General features: G+C 51.5%; 1 protein-coding gene across 3 annotated transcripts in view; it reads left to right on the top strand.

Moving 5' to 3' along the window:
• The window catches only part of C1H1orf226 (chromosome 1 C1orf226 homolog), a 312,030-nt gene that overhangs the window by 280,533 nt on the left and 19,151 nt on the right, over positions 1-12,346 (top strand). For 2 of the 3 annotated variants that reach the window (XM_007171683.2, XM_007171682.3), the window contains exons 7-9: positions 2,061-2,227; positions 3,854-4,033; positions 11,149-11,314. In XM_007171683.2, the coding sequence (XP_007171745.2) occupies positions 2,061-2,227; positions 3,854-4,033; positions 11,149-11,314 (513 nt within the window). Of the gene's footprint in view, positions 1-2,060; positions 2,228-3,853; positions 4,034-11,148; positions 11,315-12,346 lie in introns of those variants that run through there. The other variant, XM_007171684.2, reaches the window with a different exon arrangement.

The following is a 12,346-nucleotide window of genomic DNA, read 5'->3' on the forward strand; positions in this document are numbered from 1 at the left end:
CAAAGAGAATGGCTGAGAAGTTTGTTTTTTAATGACTCCCCCAGAAGCAGAGCTAGAACCTAAGAGATTTTCCAGTCCCTTCTGGGCTCCTGGCCTGGGCATCTCCGGACCCTCTGGAGGGCTGCTTAGTTCTCGTCATTCGGATATCCAGGGATGAGGGGCAGCTGCCTCTTATAGCCCACTTCCCTGTTCTGCTACCCTGTCGTGACACTGTTGCCTTTGTTAGTGTTTACTGAACACCTTCTCTGTGCCAGATCCTTGGGAGACGTGAATGAAATACACCCTTGGTCTCAAGACCAGAAGGGCACAGTTGATATCATGTGCTAATTAAGTGCACTGACAGATGGATGCCCGGTGCTGTAGGAGCCAGTCCCTCCTGATGACTGATGGAGATCTCTCCTCAAACGCAGGCCCCGTTCACCCTGCTCACTCCTCTGCGGGCAAGGAGACTCAGATGCTCAGTTCCCAACACCATCCACCTACTAAGAAATAGTCACGAGTTATCCATCGGCCTCCCTCTCCCAGGATCAACCTCTTCATCGTCAAGGAGGTCACTTCTGGGTGCAGGAGGTGGTAGAAAGCGGCCCACTCCCTGTGCTCCTGCCGGCTGGTTTACAAAGGGGCAGAAGAGCTGCCCTGCCAGGCCATGGTCCAGGGCCCTCCTTCCTGTTACATGCCATTGCAACCCTTAGCAGTCCGTCTCCCAGCTCCCAGAGCAGCCAGCAGGAAAACCAAGCACACTGTTAGCTTTCTAAATACCGCCTTGCTTCCCCTGATGACTCGTAAGGGTTTGCATGAGAAGACTTGTTAGAACTATTTGTTCTACAAGGCAGGCCCTCAAATGACCAAAGCCTGGCTCCCTGGGTTGGCCTTAGGGTTAGGGAATCAACTCTTCATACTTCCTACTGACATTAGCCTGTGCAGTTTTAAATTGGTGCTTGGTCTCTGAAGCCTTTTAAGAAGTTTTATTTGGCTCCACGAGGCGTCCAGTGCGGTAACGCAACCGATCCCGGAGAAGCCGGCGGGAGCCCCGGGGAGAGTTCTCTTTTCTTTGTGAAGGGCAGGGCGCCCTGGAATGGGTTCGCCCCAAGAGGGGGGCCCGTGCCTTGGAAAGCGTCGCGGTAAAACAAAAAAAAATTTTAAAATTAAAAAAAAAGAAGTTTTATTTGAAGACAGTAGTGATGAACCTAATCCCAAATGTAGAGAAAAAAATGTTTCCTGGGAGATGCCTGAGAATTGCCAGGTGTTCTTATAGAGCCCAGGAAAGAGAAAGGAACAGGGAATGAAGAGAAATAAGAAACAGTAGGAATTTCATACATGTGCTGAGCATGTGATCAAAGACATGGTCACTGTCTTCAGTAGGAAGGGGAAAGTGGGAAATAGACAAGGCAAGGCATGAAAACCAGCCACCTGTCTCTCCCCTGCCACTGCCGCCTTCTCCGGGACCCTCCCCTAGCTTCTGCCCCTGGGGGACGGTCAGAGGCAGGCTCTGAGGATGGGAGACTGATGTACTGTGTGGGATGGGGCCTCGGATCTCCTTGTCCTTATTTTTCAGGCCTGCAACCCTCCCACCCACCTAACGCAGCCTCCACTGTATAGTTGAAGGAACTGGGGCCCAGGGAGTGAGGTAATTTACCCCTTATCTGACAGCCCGTTAGGAGCATGGTGGGGGAAACTCCTACATCTCTGGACGCCCAGTTCAGTGTTCTTTCCCTGGGCTGTTTCCACTCCTGAGTTTGGATGAGGTTGAGATGACTGTCATCCCTTTCTTCCAGGGTCCCCACGCCCTGTCAGCATAAACATCATGCCAGCTTGGCAAAGCAGTCATGTCCAGGCTTGAGGAAATGTTGTCTTTGTTTCTGGACTTCAAAAGGATATTAAAATGTGAACATCTTATTGGATTGGAAATTTAACGGACTTGAGTGAAAAGATATGTGAAAATGTCGCAAAGCCAGAGGCGTCCCTAGGCGTGACACAGCTGAAAACTAAAGTGTTGGGAAAGTGGGGCATTGTTCTTAGTGTGGCTGATCCCTTCCCTGCCCTCTCTGTTGTCCCTGTAGGCCGCCAGCTCACCGGAGCCGAGAGGGCCTCCACGGCCACCGCAGAGGAGACGGACATCGACGCAGTTGAGGCCCCACTCCCAGGGAACGATGCCCTGGAGTTCAGCCGAGGTGTGACCGACCTCGACGCGGTAGGGAAGGAAGGAGGCTCCCACACAGACTCCAAGGTAAGCCGGAGGTGGCCCACCCAGCTGGTCTGCACGCATATCACCTCCCAGAGCAGTCTGTGTCACAGCCTCTGCCACCGTCAGTCACCTCTTAGCCCCTGCCGGGTCACCTTTAGAGTGAGGCGCTCCCCAGCACGGTGGTGGTTCCAGAGCATGTTTTACTTCCTTTCAGAGGGGCCTAACTTCTAGAGATTCAGTCCCTGTGTGTTGATGCTAGACGCCGCTGCGTGTCAGGATGCCACAGAGCTCATTCCTATGCGCGCCACCCTCCAGGGTCCCATCAGTACTCGGTCCCCTTCTTCTCAGTGGAAGCCCCACCCTGAATGGCACCTTGTCGCTGCACGATACCTGTGCGTGGCTAATCCTTGCACAACGTGACGTGATCCCCGGGGGCTTAGCTGAAGGAGCAGAGTGAGTTTGGGCTGCCTCTGCCTGCAGCTAGCAGTTGTGTGCCTTTGACGCTCCTGGGGAGGCTGGAGATTGGCCCCTTGGAGGTTAGAAGCTGCCAGACCACCTCAGGCATCATCAATTTCACGCTCGTATCTTACGGGTGAGATGATGGACGCCCTCAAGGAGTTCCTGATACGATCCAGGTTAAGAAACTAAGAGCCTCCAACCCGAAGACAAAACAAACCCCCCCTCCCCCGCCAACAGGAGGAAAAGACTGACAAATTGCCCTTCCTGTAGATTCCCTGCCAGTTCCCTGTATCAGGAGTGCCTCTCTTTCCTCACCATGCAATGCCTTTTCTCAAGTGGAAGTCGTTAGGCTGGTTCATCAGAAGGAGAAACCTGTCTAGTTTGAAGGGCAATGTTGTTTCAGATTGTCTGCCTGATATCTTCTTTGGTGCCCAATTTGTTCTCTGCAAGTGGCGAAAGCCCTCTGTCACTGGGTGCTTCCTCTTGCACATCTGCAGAAGGACCGGCAGCAGAGCTGCCAGAAATCAAATTCAACCCTGCGCTTGAATTCTCTGGCTCACAGAAACCATCTTAATGAAAGTGTCCAACTACCAGGAGGGAAACAGGAGGGAAGGGAATGGAAACTGCTTTCCCCTTTCAGAGAGAGGATCTCTCCAGACCACTCTCTGTGTCCCGACTTTCTTCCCTGGTGGCTCTCCCTGTGAGAGGAGGCCGTGCTGGGCTGGAGCACCTCCCTCGCCTGTGGCCAGCTCAGGAGAACCCTGCAGAGCCTGGAAGAGGGAGCCCTAAGAACACAACAAAGTAAAGGTAGAAGCCGCCTCATAGTGGGGTGGTAGGTAGCTATCTTTCATAGAGGCAGATCCCCTCTAAGTCCAGAACCTCAAGTAACTCAACAACATGGTATAGTTGGAAGCTGTGGGCAAGAGATGGGATGGTCTCAGCTGCCTGGTCTCCCATCACACGGCATCAGTAACTCAGGTGTCCAAACAGGGTTTTCTGACTCTGTGGTCCCAGCCCAGGCCATCAGATCATCATCTCCTCTGTGGGGGTCTGTCCACACTTCCACTGGAGATGTAGCATTTCCAGCTCTTGGTTAAAAGCGGGCCATTTCACCCCACCCTCCTATATGCTGTAGGTATGAAAGGCAGAGTGAGGCCCCTAAAGGTGGCGCCTGCCCAGGGTCACGCCGTGTCTCCTCTTCTCCGCCAGGTCTCACCCCGCCCCCAGGAGCCCATGCTGACAGCCTCGCCCAGGATGCTCCTTCCCTCTTCTTCCTCGAAGGCCCCGGGCTTGGGCGCGGGCACGCCGCTGTCCACCCAGCACCAGATGCAGCTCCTCCAGCAGCTCCTCCAGCAGCAGCAGCAGCAGACGCAAGTGGCTGTGGCCCAGGTTCTCCTCAGCCTCCTCCCTACTTCGCAGGCTCCACTCTCATGGGCTTGACGCGCCTTCCTTAGCGAGGGGCACAGGGCAGGTTTACAACCTAGCGAGCTATGAGGGATGGCTCCCGCTGTTGGGTCATTGCTTGTTGAGGAATGGGGGCGGCGGGGAGGGGAGAGATGGGGGACGCGGTTGAAATGGGAAGAAGCGTTTTGGCTTCCCGTGTACCCCCCCCCCCCCGCTCTGAGTTGGGCTTGGCTGGCTTGGCTGGATGTTGTTGGATAATGATTTGAACTTACTAAGGAACAAGATGCACATAATGTCACCCTTCCTTTCCTACCTTCATTTCCTGGTGTTTGGGGTGGGAAGGGACGCCTCTGGAGTCAGGACAGATGTGACTTTGTGATACCACTCTTAAAAGAGTTTAAAGTATGAATTTGTCCCAAACACCCTTGCAGAAGCTACCACCCTGGAAACCTCGTCCATAGGGGTTTCCATGCCTCTGTTAGTCATCTACGCATTCCAGGAAGGATTTTTTTTTTTTTTTTTAAGATTTCTCCAGGCAGAATTTGATACCCTACTGGCCTGGAGTTCATTATATTGGGATTTAACTTACAGAAACTTAGGCGTAGTATTTGAGCCATAATGAGAAGACTTGGCTTAGATTTCAGGAGCCAAGTGCTGTTTGAGCCCTGAAGACGTGTTGTGCTGCTGCTGCTTTATAAAGGAGGGGTGAGCTGATTTCCCTGCTGCTTTTAGCAGGGATTCCTTTCTCTTGCTTTCTGTGGAGGGCATGGTAGTCCACATCTTCCTTGGAACTAGTGAGTCCGAGCTTCATCTTCTCTACGGGCTATCGGGGAATGGTGAAGACACAATCATTTGTACCATTTACAGGCTGAATCCTGCGGTAAGAGTCAGACAGGGTGAGGACCTGGGTGGGTAGATGAAGACAGTGAGGAGGAGGGTGGGGTCTTCAGGGTTTGGAGAGTTGATGAGAGATCGGGAAAGGCAGCTCTATGCATCGACGTTCTACATCTGGTCAACCAGGCTGGCCTTCTGCATTCTTGAATGAGAACACGAAGACTTCTCTAGGGAGCTCCTATCGATCCTCATCGTTTCTTCTCCTTACTCTTCTCATGACCCTTGGGTGGAGTGAATCACCCAGGCGGAGCCGTCCTTTCCAACACATACCCCTTGAGGAAGCATCCAGCAGCCTAACCAAAATGATGCAATGACTTGGGTCTTGAAAAGACCTTCTTTGTAACAGTCTCACCCTGACCTGGGCCTGAGGCCCAGCCTCATGGGTGCCTTTTGCAGCCAGGTTTCAAGAGAGTAAAATCAGTAGGGCACTGCTTCCAAGTGATTTGAACCTTTTTAAAAATCCAGACCATGAACCCAAAAGGATGTGTGCTAATTCTAGGAGGATTCGCAGGTGTTCCCAAAACAGCAACAAAGAGGAGGAATGTCATTAATGGCTTCTTATATTTGGGGGAAAAATCATTGCCTTTTGTCAGATAACACAACTCATCTCCTCTAGTTACTAACGGAGTGGCTGTCCCGAGAATCCCCTCCTCCCAGGTGTGATGGCTGACAGGAGCACAAAGCCTGCGTGCTGCAGCACAGGGCCATTCAGCAACTCATGTCATTTCCAAAAGTTTCCCATTAAATATAAATCCATCCTCCAACCATGATACTTTTCTCCTTCAGCATATCAATTGCCAAGTAATTATTATTTATCTAAGAATGGGCTTGATGCATATTCATGATGAATATTGTCAGAGAGGCATTTGAATGTGAACTCACTGCTTAATACTAAAGAGAAACTATTTGCAAATGTACAGCCTGCACAAGAAGAAGAGTGTTGTGGCAGTTACCGACGTACTCAGCAAAGCCACAAGACCTGTAAGTCTCCCACAGTCGGGATGAAACCCTAAGAGTGGTTCTCTGGCCCAGAATCAAGCATCTGTCTCAAGGAGACATCACTGCCCTGGCCCTATTTTAATTGCCTCTGTCCTTGAAGACAGTGAAGCTAGGAGAGGGGAAGAGCATGGTGCTTGCATTTCACTTGATGAGCCTCTCTCAGTTCCAGCCCCTTCCACAGGCTGGACACCCTCAGCCTCTCCTGCACTTGGAATCTGTTGATTATCGTTGGTGGTGTCCTCGTTGAGTCTCAGTTCGGGCAGTGACATGATTGAAAGGCCCCCAGAGTGCATCAGTATCCCTCACTGATGAAATGACTTGGGGTAGGGTCGTAGACTTGTAAAATCTTCAGGTCAGACAGTACCTTGAGGTCTTCAGAGAGCTTCTGGAGGAGACTCCTCTGCCCCTCTCTGCCTTCCTCATAAGCAGTCTCTTCAGTTTGCACCTTCCTTTGCTGCCCGGGAAGGAAGCAGCCGTATTATTGTAACCTCTCAACTGGCTTTCCGCTCCCCTGCCCTCCGGACCGATTCAGTCCTAAACCAGCCTTCAGCTACAGGTTTCTCTGCGTGTTCCTCTCCCACTCTCTTTGTAGCATTTGATCCAAGGGCTTTTTATTAGTATCCATATCTTTGGGTATAAACGATATAAGGTATATAGGTGGACTAATAGGTCTTCTTGGCATCTTTCATGCATTTAAAATATATCAAATCTGGCATATTTGGTTTCTCTGCACAGTGTCCAGTTATGAGGTCAGCTTTTACTTGTTCTGTCAGACTCTGTTGTCATCAAACTGCAAGGTTTCTTTCTTCGTTAAACTACCAGCAGTCCCCAGAATTCCAGTGGGTAATACTGTGACCTCAGCACTTTGGTGGGAACATATCCTCCTTTGCTCTGGGGGCATCCAAGTCCTCCTGTGTGGCTCCTGAGAAGAGCTAAGGATAAAGACAGTTTCTTGCAAACAGGTGCACTCTTGGGGTCCCTTGTTGCATGACTTATGCCCCTCTCCCCCATTTATTCTCACAGGCCAGTCTGGTTCTACTGTTATCATTGGGACTAGGCTTAGATCTCCTTCACAGCATTCTGATTTGGTCTAAGACCTCAAGATCTCTCCCAGCCTCTCCCTAAATTGGTTCAGAGCTGGCCTAGAAAGGGCCTGTCCTGGCCTTAAAGGTATCCAGGCAAAGGTGTCGCTCAGCTGCCTCTTAAGCATTTCTAGATTAGATACCAGTGTGTAAATAGTGAACCCCAAGCCCTTTGGACCACTTTCCCGACCCAGCATGAGGCTTGCCTGGCTGCACTAGCTTCCTGCTTTTAGATGGACCAGAAGTTCAAGGGTGCGAATGAGAGTATAGCCAAGCCTTGAGCCAAAGCTGGGATGTAGCTGGCGCCCGCATGGCCACGGGCTGGGCCCGCATAGCTCCCGAATTGATCCAGGCGCTGTGGCTGACTGGCAACAGTTAAGTAGGCCAGGCTCTTTCACAGTTTGCCAATTCCTGGCCTAGCTCATGGGGAAGATGTTATACTGCAGCTCAGTATTGCTATTTATAGATTTCTCCTCTACCTGCTGCCACTTGCGCTTGTTCTGAAACAAGTGATTGGTTACTTATGCTTCGCAATTGTGTACGCCGTAGTTAGAGGAACAGCGCTAAAAAACCCTCCACACCCCGCCGAGGCCCTCGATTTAGCATCTGGCCTTGTGGCTTCTCCCAGTCCCCAGCACCCTGGGTGCACTGCCCAGGTCCCTGCCTTGTGCATGCTGAGACAGCGCTGCCTGCCTCCGCTTGTGTGTCCGGTGTGTGTGTGTGGGCAAATCGCTCTGGTTCTCTCCACTGCCATTTCCATGTGCCTGCCGCTCCCTAACTTCAGCCTGGGCCTGCCCCCACTTCTCACGGAGGAGCTGGAGTCCAGGCAAGTAGGCTGGAGAGCCAGTGGGCAGTGGTCTGGTGTTGCCGGGTGGGTTGAGGGGGTGGGTATCTGAGTTTTGGGAAGTGGCACCGAGCTGGAGGGCACAGGGTCGAACGTACGCTTATAGTAGCGCTGTGGCAGGAATGCAGAACTGGACGCCGCCCTCCAGGCGTGGCCCTCCCACTGACTTAGACTGTGACCGGAATAAGTCATTGCCAGAGACCACACAGCTCTGGAAAGGCAAAGCTAAGTCCTACCTTTTCAGAAATTGATATGGCCTACCTTTGCGAAAGGTGTCTGATGCTTTAAGAGTGTGCTGAGTGCAAATAAGTCCCGCCTGGTAGGGAAGAGGTGGTGTTACCTGCTCCTGTTGTACCATGGAGGAAGCGAGCACACAGCTGTAGCTGACCTGCCCAAAGCCAAGGCTGAAGATAATGCTGCCGCATTTTGGTGCTTCAAGGCCAGGCCCACATATGCAAAACACAGGGACTATTACATTGCCTCGAATTTAAAGGAAGCCTTGGCTGTTTTGTCCCAGCTTGGCCTGGTCTGGGTTCTCCTGTGATGTGCAGACTGCTGCAGAGAGAGGTCGTGAGCCTTATGCCTGCTGCCACTCTTGACGGCTGCAGGCGCAGAAGGGCTCGTTAGTGCTGGGTTTAGGCAGCGGCAGCGGTGTGTGCTTTCTCATTCCCAGGGTTTGAAAAATGCCTGAAATGTTATAACTACGTTTGCAAAGCTAAAATTCTTATTTAGTCTGGCACGAGGAGCACTCAAACACAGCATTTTTCATGGTGCTGAGTGCCAGTGGCTTTGTGATGAAAGCATTTGATGCAAGGGTCGTCTTTTATGTACTGATGGTACCTCCACCACTGGGATGGTTACCTGCAAAAGAAACTTCCAATTTTTTTTCCCCCTGGCTTCTGTAGGAGGGAATTCCTCTTTTGTTCCCAGTCCAAGTTCTCTGACTTCCCAGTGGAAATCTAGAAATGTTCTTCAGTGAGCCTTTAATGAATGGCCCCTGGTACTGACCACTACGTCCACCGGGATGTGAAATCACAGACTGTCCGAGCCTCTAGCCAACCCTCTCAGTTGAAAGATGGAGAAAGTGAGGTCCAAGTAGAAGTGAATTACCTGCAGTTGCATAGGGAGTAACCAGCAAACTCAGGTGTTCCAGCTTCTGTTGGGATGTTCAGATGTGGGGTTCAGGCACCTGAGTCTGTAGCATATGTGTGCAGGGAACCCTCCAGAGATGCCAGTTAGTGGTAGGCAGGATTCTCCACTTTCTCTGCTTACATGCATTGAAAGTTTTGTTCCACATTTATGCCTAATGTTTCTGTTTTGTTCCAAAGAAAATAGAAAATGGATAATTAACAATTCTGTCTGCTCGGTACGTTCCTTTCAATGATACTCTTAGTTGGAATAAGTTACATTACTTGCAGATAGAAGGTTAAGGTTGGCCTTTCCTCTGGGAGCCCTTCTGGGGGTGGGCTTCCCACAGCAACTGTCCTGTTTCTCAGAAGCAACAGGATCTGGGGGACTCTCGGGTGAACTACCTCCATGCCTCAGTTTCCGAGGAAGATAGAGGCTTCATAGCCATCCACCATCTGATATCCAGGTTGAAATATTGTTGCCACTCTTTTCTCTGTTCTCACCCTTCTCTAGATCTCTCTTTAGATTATCTGAGGCAACAAAGGAGGCTGATTTCTGGACCAAAATATCAGTTCTGTCCTTAGCAGCACCTAAGGTGGAGGACAGATTTACTTTAGATTCCTTAGGCATCCTCCCCACTGAGGGAAAGATCGGCCTCACCTTGGGAGCCACTAATGGAAAGTGGCAACTAATCTCATTAGTGGCCCCACTTAGAAGCAGAGCCAACTGCAGGATCAGGTCCTTAAATCCGGGCCGCGGGGGAAGCAGCCACTGCATCCAAGAGGATGATCTCCGAGTGCTGGCTGCTGGGAGGGCAGACACTGGGCTGGCAGGACCCTGGGTCAGGCTTGGCCAGACTGTGGGGCGGACATGGTCTTTTACTCCCTGATAGAATGTGAATCTCTTTGGAGCAGATTGCTCTTCAGAAATCCAGAGCATTTGTTATCTGAGCCAGAGAATTGGCTTTTCCAGTTCCTTCCTTCTCTCTCGTCCGCTCCTGGTTCCACCTCTCCCACCCCGCTCACCCTGACTCTGTGTCTTTATCCACACCATGTTTTCGGTTCAAGAAAACCCTCTTTCCCACAGGCTGCCTTGGTCCAGGCCACCAAATTCATCAGCTCTGCTTATTCAGGGACCTTCAGAAACCCTCCTAGAGACCCCTTCATCCACTTCTTAGCAGAAAAGTCACATATGTGTAAATACTGCCATCGTCTCGTGACTCAGTTTCTTCAAACCAGGGTCCTGACAGAATCACCCCACCTCTCCTCCCACTGAATTGTATCCCCACACCCAGACTGCACACGAAGAGCAGACCCTACTGGGCCCTGAGCATTTGGGGTATGCCATTGCCAGGTGCTCTACCATGAGAAGGCGAGAGTTGATGAGGGTCCCCCTCTTCTCATAGAGGCCGTCTCTGTAAGCTGTTTACCTCAGCCCTGCTGGGGTTGCTGGATGAGGCCCTGTTATTAGTCAGTCAGCAAACGTTTGACATTTGCCAGGTATGAAGCATGCTCCCAGGTGCCCTGGGAAATAAAAAGGGAACGGAAGGTCAGGGAAGGAAGCTGACACCCACCCACAGATGTGCAAACACAGACCATTACAGCCATTTCACTGACTTAGAAAGGGCAGGTGTAGGGTTTCCTATTTCTCATGGTATTTGGATGCGAGGAAGGGGAGAAGGAAGATTGCAGGGGGTTTACTGTGACACTGTTCTTAGCTGGTGGGTCAGTATATCAGTTTTTGGTTTCGTTTTTTAAAAGACAAGATAAGAAAAATGTACCTGCCTCAACACAGCAGTCATATGTTAGCTGTCAAAGGAGTTCCGACAGGGATGGAGCAGGGGGCAGGGTCTGGGGCCCAACTCTTTCCTACCTTTGGCTCGTGGTGTGGGGCTCTGAGTCCTACATGAGTGACACATCATAGCCCTCACTCAGGACAGACAGAGATCCAGCGAGCAGCTTCTTTCGGCTTCTCCTCTGAATTGCAAGCCCGGGCGCCCATTTTGCCCGGGGCAGGGCTTCTTTGTCTTGAATTGAACCTGGAAGGTGTCTCTGGTCCTGGCCGTCCACCAGTGACTCGCATTTGCATTCACGTGCCTCTCTTCTCTCTGTCCTGTCTCCTCGCTGTCTTCTCTGCCTCCTCCTCCCCTGCAGGTTCACTTGCTGAAGGACCAGCTGGCTGCTGAGGCTGCGGCGCGGCTGGAGGCCCAGGCTCGCGTACACCAGCTCCTGCTGCAGAACAAGGACATGCTTCAGCACATCTCTCTGCTGGTGAAGCAGGTGCAGGAGCTGGAGCTGAAGCTGTCGGGACAGAACGCCAGTAAGCCAGGGCCCTGCCCAGCCTCACCTCCATGTGGAAGCTCCGGAACCACATGTTCTGTTCCCTAAAGCTTTTTGGTGGTGCTTTATTGGACCCCTGACCTGACCTGACCTGGTATCCCGGCAGAAAACAAAAGCAGCTCTGTTTGTCCCATCCATACATTTCATGGAATTACAAAAGGGCAGGGCCAGAGAGGGGCTTGGCTGCCTTCTAGCCCAGTGCCCAGACTTGACCTTGAAAGTCCGCGGCAGTCACGACCACATGTTCACCCAGCCTCTCCTCGATGGGGGCCCGGTCTCTTTACACGTAAGCTAGGGCTGCCCGTTTCTTTCTCAGAGGGCTTTCCCAGTCGAAACACGCTGAGCACCTACTGTGAATTGTGCTCTCTCTGAGCTCTGCAGGAGACATCGAACTGTTGAGTAGTTTACTCTCCCTGCACTATTTCACAACTCAGCAGCATGGAAAAGGCTGGCAGCAGTCCGTCTATTTAATGGATAAGGCAGAGGAGTAACTGTGGCCAGCTAGCTCTGCTGGTTAGTGGCAGAGGTTGCCTGGCTCCCAGCCTGAGATGCCTGCCTCTACGCCCAGCCGCCCCCAGGCTGCACTGAGAAGTACTAGAAGACAGCGTGCCTCCGTGCCCTCCCTCCTGAGCTTGTCCCTGGGTTGTCTGCTGCTCTAAGTGTGCATTGGCTGTGGACCAATATCCATTGATCATATACATAATCTCATTTAATCCCTGTAGTGGTAGGTGGTGGTGTGCCCATTTTACAGATGAGGAAACGGACTCAGAGAGGTTAAGTAACCAGCTCACAGTTTCAGGACTAGCAAAGTGTGGAGCCAAGATTCAAACCCAGGTCTAATGCTTTCCCTATTATACCAGTAGTTCTCCCAAACTATCCTGTGAGCTTTTTAAAAAATGGATATTCCCAGATCCAACCCACAGAGGTTCAGCATGGGTAGATCTGGGGCAGGGCTGATAAATCTGTGTTTTTAAAGTGGCCCGAAGTTATGGATTGGGAACCACTGTACTTC

The sequence above is a fragment of the Balaenoptera acutorostrata genome, chromosome 1 (genome assembly GCF_949987535.1).
Source record: "Balaenoptera acutorostrata chromosome 1, mBalAcu1.1, whole genome shotgun sequence".
In the NCBI taxonomy this organism is placed as follows: Eukaryota; Metazoa; Chordata; class Mammalia; order Artiodactyla; family Balaenopteridae; genus Balaenoptera; species Balaenoptera acutorostrata.